This window comes from Triticum dicoccoides, chromosome 2B (assembly GCF_002162155.2).
Source record: "Triticum dicoccoides isolate Atlit2015 ecotype Zavitan chromosome 2B, WEW_v2.0, whole genome shotgun sequence".
Taxonomy (NCBI): Eukaryota; Viridiplantae; Streptophyta; class Magnoliopsida; order Poales; family Poaceae; genus Triticum; species Triticum dicoccoides.
The window spans coordinates 721229206-721246824 of NC_041383.1; the positions used below are offsets into that span (position 1 = coordinate 721229206).

The 17619-nt window shown below is 46.7% G+C and overlaps 2 protein-coding genes across 2 annotated transcripts in view; one reads left to right on the top strand and one right to left on the bottom strand.

Moving 5' to 3' along the window:
* The first annotated feature begins 7342 nt into the window (after positions 1-7342).
* LOC119365854 (transcription factor bHLH112-like) lies at positions 7343-10465 on the top strand. The gene is made up of 7 exons (XM_037631499.1): positions 7343-7822; positions 8027-8549; positions 8679-8792; positions 9019-9084; positions 9410-9475; positions 9613-9681; positions 9807-10465. The coding sequence occupies exons 1-7, from the start codon at positions 7485-7487 to the stop codon at positions 9963-9965; spliced, it is 1335 nt and encodes a 444-aa protein (XP_037487396.1). The 5' UTR covers positions 7343-7484; the 3' UTR covers positions 9966-10465.
* A 2983-nt stretch (positions 10466-13448) lies between these two features.
* LOC119361248 (receptor-like serine/threonine-protein kinase SD1-7) overlaps positions 13449-17619 on the bottom strand; it is a 12879-nt gene continuing 8708 nt past the window's right edge. Inside the window, exons 8-14 of the mRNA XM_037626553.1 lie at positions 15593-16853; positions 15115-15213; positions 14836-15029; positions 14546-14759; positions 14235-14472; positions 13998-14148; positions 13449-13924 (exon numbers count right to left, since the gene is read on the bottom strand). Of these exons, the coding sequence (XP_037482450.1) occupies positions 13622-13924; positions 13998-14148; positions 14235-14472; positions 14546-14759; positions 14836-15029; positions 15115-15213; positions 15593-16853 (2460 nt within the window). The 3' untranslated portion in view covers positions 13449-13621. The remainder of the gene's footprint in view (positions 13925-13997; positions 14149-14234; positions 14473-14545; positions 14760-14835; positions 15030-15114; positions 15214-15592; positions 16854-17619) is intronic.

A 17619-nucleotide genomic window follows, 5' to 3' on the forward strand; every position in this document is an offset into this window, starting at 1 on the left:
CTAGCACCATAGAAGTACAACAAAACCATAGGAGTATTTGTTGAGGAATGGCAGTGTTGCTCGCGCTTACTACTCCCTCCGTTCCTAAATATAAGTCTTTGTAGAGATTCCACTATAAACTAGATACGGATGTATATAGATGCATTTTAAGTGTGGATTTATTCATTTTGCTCCGTATGTAGTCCACTTAGTGAAATCTCTACAAAGACTTACATTTAGGGAGAGAGTACTACTAGCTAGTCTTGTGAATCACAAGATGGGATGCATGCATGCATGCATGTCTCTTTGGGTCATTGGAGATGGTTGACTTTTTTCCCTTTGACGGGCCAGTCACGGATTATCCCAAGTCCTAACCACGCATGTGGTGTGTTAGGCGCACACGCTAGGGTTTTGCGATGGAAACGAGAGCGATCGACGAGACCAACCAACTCCCACGCTCGCTAGGATCCAAACAAGTCCGGTCTGCCATGCCCATGCATGGGTCTCGGCAGCTGTCGGGGAGAGAAACCGAGTAGAGCCGGCCAGTGCGCATGCTTCACGATCCAAAGTCAGACCACGCTTTGACCCACTAAACAGCTAGTAAAAAATTCCGGATCTAGGACGTAGCTAGCCGCCATACTATGTGCCGTGTCAACGCCGAGCCTAACAGCGCAAAAGTCGCACTCGATCGTGAGCCGCAACACGTCAACACCTCTCGCTTTTCCTCCCTCCGGCGACGTGATCGGTCGACGCCGGCGCCCGCTGGCCGGGTCAGCGTCGCCGTCTTCGCCGGCACGTGTTACAGGGAGTGGGTGCGCGCGGCGATGCTGCTGCGGCCGATGCTCTGCGCGCGGCGGCGTGCCACGCGTGCGCGCACTATAGCTGTCGTCATCGTCGCCGTGCCCGTGCGCGCCCCGTGTGTCGCACAGCCGAAGACGGCGTCCGGCCGGCCGGGATGACTCTCCGTCGCCCTCGGGGGTGGGTTCAGTTCCCTGGGTCGCACGGCACGCACCAGGCCATTGGCGGCTTGTCGTCTACGACTCGATCGGCCGATCCACCAACAAAGTGAGAAGATTGAATAATCGCCTAATCGGGAGTGATCGAGTCTAGCTAGCTATCCGTGGCTGTGTGCAATGCACACGATCGAGCACCAAACGATCCAACACTTTTCGCGGGTAAAATTACGCATCCGTGGCTATGTGCCGTGCGCTTTTCGCCAGTAAAATTATGTGTGCGAGCTTGTGGCTGATATGCAGCCAGAGGTTGCTACCAAAGACAAATAGTAGTAACACTTTGGTGCTCCATGACGTACGTACGTACGAGAATCAACAGATTGCACGCTAGCTACTACAGTACTCCCTTAGCTAAATGTATATATTAATCCTCCGTCCCACCTTGTGCTGATGGCCAATCCCTTGGCGAAAACACAGAGGGCAAATCAAAGGGCAAGGTCGTCATGATCACGCGATCACCGTGCAGGTTGGTGAAGAATCACTCCATCAGGCGGCAGGGGAAAGGATATATGAACAGATTCGACCGAGGTTCTGTCTGTCTGAGCATACTCTATAATATTACTATCAGCACTCATGCACACTCATCGCTGCACTGGCCGCATGCCACGCTAGCTCAGCTAGGGAATGGAATGAACAGCAAGTTGACCTTCCTCCCCAAACCCAATCATTTCTTTATTTCATGTGCTGGAACTGCCACACTAGACTGAATGCGGAGGGAAAAATGAGATGAAATGAATAAGAAGTTGACCCTCCCGATCTACCGAACACGGCCAAAATGATTGATCATATGCGTGTCGCGCTGGTCAAGGCTTTGCCGATACGTGGAGGCGACGTGGATGGGGACACTGGATCCTGTCTCGCGCGACGAGCCGAACGTACGTACGCTGGCTAGATGCTGTCCCCGTCCCACCTTTTGACTCGGCCTCCGACTACTGGAGTGGAGCTATATGCTATGCATGCTCTGTGTGTGTGGCTAGATTGGGTCGATATCTGTGTGTGTGTGCTGTGTTGTGTTGCGTGTGGATGGAGTGAGTGGGCGGCTGGCTTTTTCCGGGCACGCGTGCGACCCCCTGGACCCCGCGCTTTTGACGGCTTCGCTCTCTCCGTCGCCATCGCCGTCGCCGTAGATCGACCAGCGGGCGTAAGCATGGCGTCAACCGAGTCGTCGTCGCGCCAAAGCGGTGCGTGCATTCACCGTGTTACATGCACGCAGTGTAGGAGTACCTTGCTAGGCTCAGGCCGGCCACCGTCTTCCTTCCATACGAGATTCTGCCGCATGCGTACGCTGAAAGAGTGTCACGATGATAGGAGTGGGAGCAATTAGCCCGTCCCCTCCCCCTCCCGGTCGCTCCCACGAGCGACGCGGAGGGGAAACCCTAGCCGCCGGCACCCAAGCCTCCCCCTCCCCCACCCCTCCCCTTGCCGCCGCCGGCTCGCGCGGAGGGGCGAAGCCTTGTCTGCATCGGTGGTGGCAGGGCCTATCTTCCCCTGCTCCGGCGGCGGCTGGCGCGGGTCGGCGAGGTCGATTGGCGGTGTGACACTAGTAGTGGGCGAGGCGGTGGGTGGCGGCAGCGGTGCGAAGGGCATGTGGTGGTCGTCCTTGCACGTGCGGCAGACGGTGGTGCCTGCGCGTGATGCGTCGGATCTGTGGCGGCGGACACTGTAAGGAGGCACATCAGCTCCCCTGTGGTGGGTAGCCGGTGTTGATGCGGAAGGGCGCCATGCCTGATCGCTTGGGCGGCGGGCCAACGGCAGACATGGAGCTGGCTCTTGGGGGTCTCCATTTTGGCCCTTGAGCGGGTCTGGAGCGGGCCGACCACAGACATGGAGCTGGCTCTTGGGGTCTCCATTTTGGCCCTTGAGCGGGTCTGGAGCGGGCCGACGGCAGACATGGAGCTGGCTCTTCCTGCCCCGCTGGTCTGCGTTGCCGGCATCCGCGTGCCCGACTCAGGCGGCCGGTTGGGGATGGAGGGTTGGGTGGGCATGGACCAGGGGAAACCCTTGGCTGGTTGCTGAGACCACGATGTCGGTGGCGCTCCGGCGTCGTTCTCCTTTGGTGGCAACATCGAGGTCCTTTCCTAACCCTCTACCTCCATGACTTGGGCGAAAGCCCAAACTCTCTGATTGGGTAGTGATGACACACCGGTGTCGCTGTTCTTCTTGAAGGCGCCACCTTTGGTCGCGGAGGGATGGTCGAGGCTTCGGTGCGGGAGGTGGGCTGTCTTCTTAAGTGATGTTTTTGCTCGGCTTGGCTGCTTCCGGTTGACGTTGATCCGGCTGCGGCGGTGGCGATGTATGGGGTGTGGATCTGCAAGGAGAGGTGGCCGTGCTTGTAGTCTTCTCCCCGGCATCCAGTTGGTTCCGACTTTTCGCTCGGGGTGAGTGGCTTTACCTGCCGATGGTGTGGCGTCCTACGGTCTAGGGCGAGGGGGCAGGGGGCCTTCTTCGGAGGTAGAAACAGTTGGTTGATTGACTATGGGCCTTGGCAGAGTTGACGGAGCGTGGCCTCCTCCGATTACGGGTCACTACCATGTCTTTGTCGTGTCAGTATCATGTTTGCCGAGTGCCTCGATGCTCAAGCTTGCGATTGTTGCATTTGACGCTCGTTAGTGGCTCTTTCGGTGTTTTGTATCTTTATTGTTCTTACTATTTTCCTTTTTGTTGTTGTATGACAGGTTGTATGCTGGATTGTTGCTTTATAATATAAAGCGCGGGGGTGGGTGAGGGGAGTCCTTTATCGTCAAAGAGTGTCAGGACGCGCGTCCGTGATGGTGCTATTCTCTCCCTTCTTTTTTGCGAGGGGCGACAATTGTTGTTCTCAAGTCCATTAAAAGTCGCTAATTAGTACTCCCCCTTGTAAACTAAAATAAGATCTTAGAATAGTTTAACTAATACTCTTTTCGTCTCAAAATAAATGTGGTTCATTTAGTACTAGATTATTACTCTTGCAAAACAATTTTATTTCATATGTCTGTATACTAATTTTAAAGATATGCAATACGTGAAAATTATAGTCAAAGTTGTATAACAAAGACCAGAAAAGTCAATCGGCACCTTATATTCTCGGAGGGGGGTACTACAAAGTTATACTTGGAGGGTTGCCTAGCTAGATATGCCCGGACATCCATATCCTACCCATATTTTGTGTGGATATGGCTATTTACGGACAACCCGATCATATGGGAACAAAGTGGGGGATCTAGTTGGGTGACTTTTTTTCTTCTCTCTCCGCTCCAGATGGTGACCGGGCTGTCCTCCCAGACATATGGGAAGGATTTGGGTGGTCCTGTTGTAATTTTTTTATGCGAAATATAGGATCTTTATTGCATCAGAGAAATTTGATTACAGTCAGCAATGAAGCTGCTAAGAAGGAAGGAAGGACAAGCATCCGTTCAACAATCTGACACTGCTAAAGAAGTAGCATGTTTAGCAAAGATCTGCAGAGCCATTAAAATCACTGGAAGTGCGCTGAACCAAAAACGAAGTGAAACTTGAAGTTTTATCCCTAATTCCATTGAAGATAGGGGCCACAATGATCCGGAATTGTGACACGATAGCCAGAGATTTACGACCTCTAAACAGGCAACCTCCGTGACAACTTGCGATAACTCTCAGAGTTGAGATGCTCTAATAATCTATGTTAGTTGCACTCTGTCTGTACGCTACCCGTGAAGACGTACGACGGTTTCCAGCCCACAAGTACGTAGTAGGAGGAGAAATGGCGTTGACCATGGTAGGCAAGATATATAGCTAGCTTGTGCATTTCGGTCGCATTGCACTGCGCTAGCTACTACTAGCATCTTAACTAAATATAAACACTCCGTCGTTAAGCAATTTTCTAGGAGAAGAAAAGTAAGAGGAATAATGCAAGCATTTGGCTGGCCTGAACCCACAAGGGAATATAAGCGCATGGAGGAAAAATCCAAAAAGAAACGAGGGAATCATAACGATCCAGGACAAAACATGGGATGCATGCCTGCCTACGCGTGCGATGTGTGGGGGTTCTTCCATCACGTCGCCCACCCCCAAACGAAACTGACGTTTTTGTATCTGCATTCTCAAGTTCGCAGAAAAACATGGCCGATTCTCTCTGTTGATCAAGGGTACACTCTTCCACTCAAATGCTACAAGGTTTACTCTGTGTTTAAAATGCATAATATGCTAACTACAATTATTTGATCGGCAAGCAAAGCATGCTACGATTTGTAGAGTATGTCTCAGGGCATGCATGTAATTTGCATCGGACCGTGACGTTGAGTTTATCTTCTAGCGGTCGGGAATTGCGTATAACAATAAAATAAGAGTAAAGTCTAATAGTCATAATTTAGCTATAATTACCAGCGAGAGAGTAATTCGCTAAGATAGATTAGATCACTTGGAGGCGACTATAGTACACGCAAACAAGACTTCTTGGCACAGAGATTAAGTGCAACAGTGCGACTATTGCCAGGAAACGTAAGGCTGTTTCATCTCAGACATTCCTTCCACCAGTTCATGTAATTTATTTGCTTTGGGTTGCTATCACCAGCAAGACTCCCTTTCTGGGGTCAAGACCTTTGATTGATTAGTTCGAATTTATACCCTAGTCTTATTCCTTTGTTTTATTTGTAAGAGATAACATATAATATTTATGCTGATTTGACGTATTTATCCTGATTCCAATGTGTGAAACATGGCACCCGCCCATAAATCAATTATTGAATCATTGCTTTTATGTAATCCCAATATTCCTAAATCCTAATCATCATATACGACTAGCTTGTGCTCTGAGCCTCTGACTGAAGAATCACTAAAGAGAGGATTGAAGGATCAGAATGAGTATAGCTAGATGTGACTTGTCTGGAACAAATACGGAGCAATTTCCTTTTTGTCTGGGCCTTCTTTTTTTGCAAAGAATTTTTCATACATACAGGGATACCATCTTTATCATGGATATTTTATTATTGATTGTCCAAGACTACTCCCTCCGACCCATATTAATTGTCACTAATTTTCTAGAAAGCGTACATTAATCATTTTTTTCTTTGACTACTATCAATAATAAATAATTTATGTTTGTTAGATAAAATGTATACCATTAGATCTACCATTAAAATAAGCTTCACAATGTAAAAAATTAAATACCCCAATTGTCTCGCACCACACCAGCGCTTTATGCTTGCTCGGACGCACACGAAGAACCTGCATGTTGGTTTTTTTTTGCGATGAAACCTGCATGTTCATTAACAATGCAAAATCACCACATGTCCACATATAGATGAAATAAACATTTTATAAATTTGATAATGAATTACTTTCAACCCTAATGTCCAAGTCTACCTTTTTTTTGCAAAGAATGTTTTTTAAAATAACAATTTTATTAAAGCATGAAAGTTGATACAAGTAAACAAAACTGGGCACAACAAACAAATGTTATGAAAAATCATTGAAGACAAACCATCATGACAAAATGAATTCCTTTTCAATCTTTGATGAATATTCAACAATAATAATATTATTTAGTTCTTTAAGATAAATATCATATCATTGAATTTTCCATTAGAAACAATTTCACAATGTAAAATTTAAACATAAGTATTTATATTGGTCAAAGTTGCTCGATCACTAGAGACTGTGCAAAACCCAAAACAACGTCTATTTTGGAACAAAGGGACGAGGTCTCTTTTTTTCGGTAGTCGAGATAGGATCACAAAGCATGCACATCAAAACCCTAAGACCATAATGTACTCCCTCCATCCCATAATATAAAAGCATTTTTTTATTTAGCATACTAGTACTACTACAAGACAATCGAGTTAAAGAAATTACGACCCAAGTAGTGCAGTTGCTCTTCATTGCAATTCTGATCGGCCACTTGGTTTAAAAAACTGCTTAGTGGCGTGTGATTTCAACACTATTCCAGAGGTATACGACAAAAATTGTGGGAGAGACCTCTATGTTCCTCAGACGCCAATGTTATGGAAGTTCCTGGATTGTTTGAAATAAGATTAGTACCAAAAGCTGCCTCTGATTTCAGAATCCAATTTGGAAAATTGGCTATGGAGATTTTGTGCGGTCAGAGATTCATACAGACAATTCAAAGACTTGGCTCGTCTCAAGCGGACATTTTAAATAAAAATAAAGCATGACAGTGCTGTTCTCTTGTGACTGATCTTGGGTTGCTGAACAACCGCTTGGATCATGATCAGTTGCACCAGATCAATTCAAATTACCAAGCTGACGCAATGCCGGAAGACCGCCAGCGACCCAACGCCCCGGCGGTCAGGTAGGCGAAATTCTCCTCGCCGCCCTTTCCAAACGGTTTATATATACCCAAGACACACAACCACATCTTTTCCACTGCCACACTACCCCTCATCTTAGCTCCACCCCCTTTCCCCTCCCCCTTCGCCCACCCAGCAAGCACTCACCACTCCCTTGCATCCCAGCTTGCTTGCCGCACACCCAGATCGGCCAAGAAACGGGGCGGCATCGGTGGATCGGTCCGTTGATATGGGAGATCATCAGCTGATGTACTCTGCTCCGGCCATGCACAACGGCGGCGGCGGTGGCGGAGCTGTCTCACACGGCATGTGGTGGAATACCAACACAACCGCGGTGCCGGCGGCGGCGTGCTCCACGGAGCTCGCAGGGTTCAACACCTGGCCGGCCGCTCAGCTGGCTGCTGGCGGTGGCTACGACATGGCGGCCACGGACGGCGGCAAGGCCAAGAGCTGCACCACCACGGCCTCCTCCGAGTCGCCCGGGAACAACAGCTCCGTAACCTTCCAAGAAACAGCTAGCATCAGCGACCCGGCAGCCGGCTTCACCGACTGGAATAGCCCTTACATGTGAGTTGTTCGATTCCACTTCCACACCTACCCTTTGCTGGATCAGTTTACCCTTCGTGATCTCGTACTATCAATTATCATACGATATATATGGTGATGATGATAGATAGATAGTTAATTAGATGCATACTTATGTACTCCCGTGACTCTAAAATTGATTAATGAAATCTATGCGTATGTGCGTCTGTTTTAACTTTTTCACAGGAGCAACGGCGGCGCTGGTAACATGCATGGGTTCCTCCAAGTTGGCCACCATGACATGAGCTCAAGAACGGACCAGCAGAGCCACATGAACGCGTCGAGCCTGATGAATGACCCATCACCGAATAACCTAGACCTAGCGCTGCAAGGCCACCACCACCACCAGCACCAGCAGGCCGGCGATCACCACCGCCAGCAGCAGCTGTTGTCCAGCCTGGGGGCGCCCGAGCTGCTCCTGTCGCCGAACTCGCCCTACGGGTTCCAGTCGTCGTCGCTGTTGAGGAGCCTCCTGGAGCCGACGGCCAAGCCGGCACCGGCGGCGGGGATTCAGCAGTACCAGTACCAGCAGATGGGCGGGCAGGCAGGGGTCAGGGAGCCGCTCCAGTTCACCAACGACGCGGCGTTCTGGAACCCGTCTGCCGGGTTCGGCATGGCGATGCCAGCGCCAGCGGCGGCTGAGCAGACTAGCGTGCGTTCGGTGAAACGATCCTCGCCGGCGCCGCGTGGGGCAAACCTTGCACTAAAGGTAAGCTTGTGCCTAGTGATTACTCTACTACTAGTAGTTGCAAATATTTCATGGTAGCATGGAGTACACAATAACACAAAGGAAACTAAAATAAATAGGTGGCCAATAAAACCTTCTTTGTATGTATAGAGTGTGTTAGAAGGAGTGGGGGACTCTAGCTCGATCGTTACCAAGAAGGCGAACAGCGAGCCGGCATTCAAGAAGCCGAGAACGGAGACACCGTCGTCATTGCCGACCTTCAAGGTAGGCATCATCCCATAGTCCCATATTATACATACCTATGTATCTACCATGCATATGCATGCATGGTCAACTTAACTTACAACCAGCTAGTTCTTTCAAACTCCACACAAATTTATTTTTTTGAGATCCCACACACATTATTTGGTGCATGTTGGGTGGATGAAAGCCCGTATTATATGTGTGTGCTTCTTTATTGATTGATAGAAAGTTGTGCAACACATTCCAGGTTAGGAAGGAGAAGCTAGGGGACAGGATCACGGCACTCCAACAGCTCGTCTCTCCTTTCGGAAAGGTAATCAAGCGAGGCATCCAGCTAGCTTAGCTAGCTAGGCTTTTAATTCATGTCCAATCGTCCAATGTGTGCATTACTCAAACCAAATGTCCAAGGAGTTTATGAACAATATCATTACACAAACCAGTAGAGAGTACTGCTTGCAAGTTGGATCCACATCATATATATATCGTCAACCACATGCATGATCTTGTCGCTGCTGCAAAAGCGTTGTTCCTTTCCTCTCCTCGATCCTGTCGAGAGATATGACAGACAGACACACCGAACACACATGCGTCTAAGTCTAACACACAATCTTAACATTTATCGTTGCGCGTGCGTGCAGACGGATACGGCGTCGGTGCTCCATGAGACCATCGAGTACATCAAGTTCCTCCACGACCAGGCTGGTGTAAGTGCATGTGCCAAGTGCTTTTGATCATGGCATCTAGAGCACGCACGCACGAGCTCTATCGATTTCCTCACAGGAGATGACTAGCTAGATGTTGGAGACTGAGCTCATGAACATTTGTTTCTGCATCCATGCAGGTGCTTAGTGCTCCATACTTGAAGAGGGGCCATCATCAGCATCAAGTGCCACAGTACCTCAACCTCAAGGTATATACACGGCGTGGTTGCTGCATCTGCATGCTTGCTCTTTCTCACTTTCCATTGCCACATGAATACTGCCATCTCCTAGTGCATGCCTGATAACTTTTGCATCTGTTTGTGTTTGGTCACAGAGCTCGAGTGCTAGCCCTGACAAGTCGTGCAAGGATGGCAGCGGCGAGGTGTCGCTCAAGGGCCGGGGGCTGTGCCTGGTGCCGATATCGAGCACGTTCGCGGTGGCTAGCGATGGGCCCGTCGACTTCTGGACTCCCTTCGGCGGCCAGTTTAGGTAGACGAAGACCCGCCGGGTGGAACGAACGTGCGGCGCAGATCGATCCGACGGCGTCCCTTGATCGATCGACCTTGATGATTTAGTATCTACATAAGTAGCTCATGATCATAATTTGTCACGGATAGCACTACGTACGTACTGATGAAGCTATATGGTTAGCTAGATGAACCTTTGGAATGAGTGCTTCAAGACTTGTACTCATTCTTCAGGTTCATCACGGAATAATCAATGAATTTAACTAAGGGGCCAGCTAGCTGAGAGGGCTGAATTATGTCATAGTGATCATCCGATCCTCGTCGTCGATCGGGTTCGTATGATTGGTTGTTAGGCTTGCATCATCGATCGGTTGTGTCTAAGAACTAATTTAATGGTTCAGTACTTTAATCCAGTACGTGATGGATCAAAGCAGATCTGTCTGTAGCAGGTTTCATTCTCTACGGATATATTGTAGCACCAAATTAATTAATTAATAAAAGTGGCATCTCTCTTTGATTGACCTCAGCAGAGTGTATCTTTTGAACCTGACCACATGTTTTGGTATAATATGAGCAGGGCTTTCAGAATTTGTGCATGCATGCGTGTCCTTTTCCTTAAATATTGCCAGAATCTTTCAGGCTAAATTATTCCATTTCTGTGCTAGTGGATTATCGGCATGCGTAAGTTCTGCGCAGACATATTCTATACTGTGTGTGTTTCTTGTTATGTGGTCTACGTTGCAGTCCTGATCGGCACCAACCAAGCAAGAGTATTTTGTAGAGTATCGGGTAAGAAAGATGAACTCAACAGAACTCTCCCTGCTGCAGGAGCACTACATACGTGTCTCTTCTGGTATGAGCGATGAAATTCAACCGAAAGCGAACCGTGGCACAGAAATTCAGGTAAGTTCGACACGCCGAGAAACGACTGAATCTCAACTGTGGTCTTGCACTGAAACTTGACAGATGGGCGCTGAGCACAAGAGTCTTGCCATAGCAACAAGCTAGCACCCCATTTCCTATGCTTTACGTTTTGGCAGTACCGCACCAATTTCCAATACACTTTTAGGTCTTGCGGAGTCTATCTGTGTGTATGACTGCTGAAATTAAAAGAGTAAAGTATCAGTTTTTCATAGAAAGCTGAGCATCATAGTGGGATGGTTGGCATAAAATCGATTGGTCTTTAAGGAGATTGCAATAAAGTACTTGCAAGAGATATATAAAATATAGTATTACTTAATTTCTCCACGGCCCACCAATTTCCCTGTGGCATGGATGTAAAGTTGAACCTCTGATTGTCCTGTTCTTGGGGCAAAAGAAGCTTGTGCACTTGTCAATTGTCATAGAACTTGACTCTGTTTCCTGCCACAAAAAGAACTAGCGTTAAGGTTTGAATTTGACTCTGTTTTCACCTTCAGTGAAAGCTACCGCCATGCAGCTGAGCACCCTAAGTTAGTGTAATGGTCGAACTCATAAAGCCGGCATACAAGACAAAGTTCGACAACATCAGATCGTGCAGAGAGTACAGTAAAGTTCAACCCCTTTATCTTGATTCTTCGGCAACACCATGGATAAACAGAAGACATGTCTTTTGAAAAGGATTTCTTAAAGTCACCAGAGGTCACAACTGACAGTATGCACACGCACTTCAAGATTATCGTTTTGAAATGAAAAGGATACTACCTCAGCTACGAAATATGAAAGGAGTCGTGCAAATGCAACGGCTAAATATTTTAATGTGATACCTGAAACTTCAGAGAAGGTATATATGATTCCGGGTGAGTTGGGCTTTACTATGGTCGTCTTACAGGTTCAAGATCACTTGAAATAACCTTTCTACCTTTTTGATGGACACTGGGGGCTCATTTGGTAACCAGGGATCCTCCCGGGATCCCCCTCTTTTCCCGGGCTGAGAAATACCGGGGCCAAATCGATCCAGGGGAGCGTACCTCCGCATTTGGTGACCCACGAAGGGGAGCAACCCCAACCCTTTTCACGGCCCTTCCCCGGTCGAGATTTCCAGGCCTCCACAGGTCGTGGAGGAAATCCCCGCCTCGCTCGCTCCCGCGACTCACTAATGACGATCGAGAGCGACACTGCCCGCTCCTTCCCCCGTCGAGCGTTGCGGCCTTCCCCAATCCCCAGTTACCCCTGAGCCCCAACAGCCAAAGGGCGATCTAGATTTTCCACGGGGTTCAAGTTTGCACAAGCTAATTTCACCCGAGGCACTTGCTCCCTGGGAATAGCTCCCCCGAAATCCAAATGAAGCCTGGGAGATTCAAGGAAGCACCACTTTTCTGACTTTTTGTTAAGGACGAAGCTGAACTTCCAGCAGTTTTCCATACTGGGCAATGAGTCCAAGCAGCAAGAACCGTCCGACCAGTGCTGTTCCGAACGATAGCACCAAAACAAGATTGAGCAGTCAATGGATCAGAGCAAGCATCAGTATTGATTTTAGACCAACCATTGAAAGAGGACACGACACGAACGGGAAAGAGGATTCTCCACCAGCAGTTGGCCACTGAAACCCACTTGGCTGTTAATCATAATCTGCTTCCCTTTGATGTTCCGGGGCACTCATGTTACCACAATGCAAGGAATCATAAGCATCTAGCGCCCTGCTAGCATCGCCAGGCTTGCATTGTTAACAGAGTCCTCCCTTGCTTCTTCCGCTTCATGCCTCCTTCCAACAAAATACAAAGGCTGCTCTGGTGTTGTGAGTGGCATGGCCTCATTGTCCAGCATAGACGACATTAGTTATTAGTTGTTCAACAACATCAGATCGTGCAGAGACCCACAGTAAGATTCAGCACCTTTATCTTGATTCTCTGGCAGCACCATGGATATACTGAAGACCTGTCTTAAGTGTCTTTCGAAAATCCTAAAGTTACCAGACCTTCACAATTGACAGTATGCACGCGCACTTCAAGATTATTGTTTTGAAGTGGAAACAATACTATCTCAATGATGAAACTATGAAAGAGGTGATGCAGATGTAGTGGCTAATATTTTAATGTGATGTATGAAACTACAGAGGAGGTATATATGATTCGGGATGAGTTAGGCTGGAAATTTATACCGCTTGAAGATCACTTAAATGGATCTTACTACCTTTCTTATAGATACTGAGAGATTCACAGAAGCCCGACTTTTTCATTACTTCTCTGTTCAGGTTGAACTTGAACTTTCAACAGTTCTCCATGCCTGAAGTTTTGCCCACTCTACCTGAATAAATAAAATGTTACTATTGTCAGACTTCGGGCGTGTAAATCTAGCTTACTTGGCACTAGCAGCATAAGATAAAAAATGGATTTTACGCTAAGATGCCGGCTCAAAGAGAACATATAATTACTAGCAGCCTCGCTACCAAATTAGCAATTCAGAGTTTCAGACCCGTTGACTAACCAAGGAAGCTGGATACAGAAAATTCATTTGAAGATAAAACACATGTAAGCAGTGATCCGCACATGATCAGGCAGCCTCTTCCACTTGGCAAGGTGAGAAACATATGAGCAAAATAGGGAAATTCCAAACATGGAAACCATCTAAGAAAATAAACCACAACCAGGATTACAATGTACTCAATAGATTGTTTATTTGTCCATAGGAAGATAAATTGCTGAACTGTTCACCTGTACAAACTAGAGAAGTTTACAAAAAAGAAGAACAATGAATTAAACATCTAACGCCCCTCTTGCATAGTGATAGTCATCTTATTCAGGGTTATTCCCATGGTATCTCTTTGGTCTTCAACCTCATCATATCGTCGCCTAAAGTATAGAGGCTCCTTCGGAGTAGGAAGCGGGGCCGTTTCATTTTCTAGCATGAACACAGTGGATGACATGAGCGGCCTGGCATTTGGATTGTCTTGAACACACAAGAGACCTATATGAATACATCGTAGAACTTCATGAAGTGGACAGTTCTCCACAATGGACGAGTGCACCAATTCTCTTGCATTTCCATCTTTCCATAAGCTCCAGGCCTAAACCAATCAAATCCTTAAGTTAGTATGATTGTTTGAGTTGTTGAATGTTAGAGCATTTTAGTTTACTTACGTAAGCTATAAGGTTTGTAAAGTCTGTCATGAAATGGGCTGAACTGATCTTTAACCCGCTTACAATCTCCAACAGTAGAACGCCAAAGCTATACGTGTCAGACTTGACAGAAAAGGAACCTTCCATTGCATATTCAGGAGACATGTAACCACTGTTTTAATCATTCCACGAAACTTGAATTAGTTAAGCTGTAGAAAACTAGCATGTTAAGCCTTACCAGGTGCATATATTACTTACTACGTCCCAACAATGCAGATAGTGTTCGCTTGTTGCTCATTTCCTCCAAATATCCTTGCCATACCAAAATCTGATATTTTAGGGTTCATTTCTGCATCTAACAAGACATTGCTTGCTTTGAGATCCCTGTGAATTATTGTTAACCTTGAATCTTGGTGGAGATAAAGAAGCCCCCTCGCTATCCCTTTAATTACCTTGAACCGAGTCAGCCAATCAAGCACAGAATTTCTTGTTGCATCTTGCAAAAAAAAAATTATATTAATGACCGTCACATAATGTTGTGCGGGACATGACCATAAGTCAGAACATACCAAAAAGGAAGGCATCCAAGCTTTTGTTAGGTAAGTATTCATATATCAATAACTTCTCATCTTCATGAGTGCAGTAACCAAAAAGTCTAACTAAGTTTCTATGCTGTAATTTGGCAATTAGAACAACTTCATTTCTGAACTCGTCGGCCCCTTGGCCGGAACTTTTACTAAGCCTTTTGACAGCAACTTCCTTGCCAGCACCTCCTAATAGTCCCTACACAAACACATCATCCTTGAGCAAAAAGAAGGCTAAAAGTGTTATCAACAATGAGACTAAAATTTCTTGTTACCTTGTAAACTTTTCCAAAGCCACCTTTCCCAAGCAATTTGTAGTCTGAGAAATTGTCTGTTGCAGTAACAATGTCTTCAAAGCAGATATATGGAAGGTCTATACTTTCATTCTCAAGTTCGTTCAATTTGGAATTTTGCAAGTGCTGTCGTGTATGTTTGTTCTTAATCTCCTTGATTCGTCGTTTACCTGACACTGACAGGCATAACTAGAATGAATATTTTTTTACGAATACCTCATAAAACTTGCATCCTAAAAAGTGAAGTAAATCTCGTTATACCTCTTGACTTGCATATCCACACAAGGCAGATGGATGCGAGTATCAACAGACTAGCCACTATTGGGAGTATAATCTTCAATACATTAATCTCCTTATCAACTGCAGAAAGCCAAAGGTATAGTCCAGCAAGAGAATGATGCTTTCAAAATTTAAAATGCACTACTTGCAAGTGTTGTGTTTGTTGTGATTATTATGCCATCCTAAGTTTCCTAACCACATCTAGCTATTACAAGGAGTACAATCTTCGACAACTTGCTCTCTTTGTAAAAAAACTAGAAATATAGTCCAGCAAGAGGATGATGCTTTCAAGATTTAACATGCATTTCTTGCAAGTTTTGCAATTGTCTTGATTAGTTATCATCCAAACCACATCTAAAATTCGACATAAAGGGTAATACCCGTTGAACTGGCAAGACGGAGGTAGGTATACCGTTGATCAAACCATACAACCAATAAGTGCACAAGGAAAGATATATACCTGTTGAACTGGCAAGGCGGAGGTACAGGTCCTCACCACCACCACCATCACGAAATTTCGCCGTGTCGACAAGTCCTCCCAACCAAATTAAGCACCTTGACTGGTCCGCAGCCCCACTTCCATTATTCAGGTTAGCATAAGCATATGCGGAGCAAGCACAATTGCGTTTGCACTCTTCTGTGCATTGGTCAAAGCTTCTATTCCTGACATACAAGAACTTGTCAGGTGTCTTCATACCTCTCAGGGTCGAGAAAATATCGTCATTACCACATTTCAGATCCTCCTTTCTCCGACACCCTCTGGAGAAGTTAACGCCATCAGGCTCAAATCCACTGAGGCAGTTGCATTTCGGAACTGTTTCAGCGGTATCACAGTAGCCAAATGGTCCGCAATAGGCGTAGCGTTCACAGATAGGACTAGGATGCTCTATGAAAGCCTCCCATGATGATGAGTTGCTGTTCCACGCGAGAAATTTAAAAGTGCCCTTGTAGTCCAGCATCATGCGCAGGCTTGGTGATCCCTCGGAGACGGTGAATGTCATGTATAACTCACCCCCTCTGTCGACAATTGTTTCAGTTAAGATGAAGCCAGTAATGCTTAGATACAGGGCAGAGACCAATGACCCATCCCACGCTGATCTGCGCCAATATGGTCTCGTCCCATTCCAGATGACAACCTGGAGGTCTGAGCTGGAGTCACCACCCATGGAGTAGTCGCTGGTGCCCGGGTCATCAGGGCCCTTCCAAGCAACGAGGCGCCTCAAGATACCATCATTTGTGCTCAGTGGTAAAACCATGTGAGGGAGGGCGGTGTCAGTTGGGTAATCGAAGCTCTGCCATATGTATGTGCTGTTCGGCAACCGGATGACCAAGTTTCCGGAGTCAAACAGTATAGCAGCAGTTCCCGTGGTTGCAGATGTGAAGTTGTTCGTAGTTGTCCAGAGAGTGTGGCCTTGGGAGTCAGACAAGACAAGGTCAGAGTTGCTGCTCATAACCAGCTTCCCAGGAGGACCATTCTTGATTGGGTTGTCGCGGTTAGCAACCCACACATAAGTGCGCTGGGGAATCTTGTTGTGCCATATGCCGACGTATGTGTCCGCAGTTGAGTTTGCCGGGGTGAAGAAGCCAAGAGCAAAGACACCGCTGCTCGAAACGAGCTTGTCTTCGGCATTGAGCGGTTTTGCGGGTGTAAGGCGGTCATCGGATATGCAGAAACAAACCAATGACAGGAGGACGAAAACTGGGAGGGGAGTCATACCTATTCAGACTTCTTTCACCCTATGATCAAAAGGAAGGAGCTGCTTTCATATGGAGCCAATGAAGAGAAGGAGAATGGCATGAAGATGCTTGGAGCCTTGGACGATCTAACACTGCTCTGACTTTTTTGTGTGGTTTTTGTTCAAGATAAGCTCATCGGTCATCACATTTGCAGGAGTCTGAGTGTCCAGCTTTGCCCGGAACGTTGATGATTCTAGGACCACACAAGGTACAAGAGCGAGGATTATTCAGCATTGTTTGCCGGTCGCCGTCGAGAATTGCACATCAAGAAATATCTCGTGGGCTACAATTCTTCGCACACTTGCTCTTGCATATGAAAGGGTGGTCTTACAAGCACAAATAGTACTCCCTCCGTTTCATATTACTTCAATAATTAGTTTGACCGAGATTACAGAAAAATATCGATATTCACAATACCAAATGAATATCATAGATCCATCATGGAATACATGTTTTTCATATTGTTTCTATTTTATATTGTAGATGTTGACATTTTTTAATATAAATTTACTACAAAGTTTAACTTAAGACATAACTAATATGCAAAGTAATATGAAACGGAGGGAGCATTACAAAGAAGAAGAAAGGGGATATGAGAAGAAATGGGTTACCGTCAGTCAGGCGGAGCTCCGGCAGGGTAGCTCGTGGAGACACGCCGGCGGCGTAGGGGCGGATGGTGCACCATCCCGGGAGATTATTGGCCATTGGGGATAATCTCTGGCAAAGGAACGCTGTAAGCGTGGCGGGCCC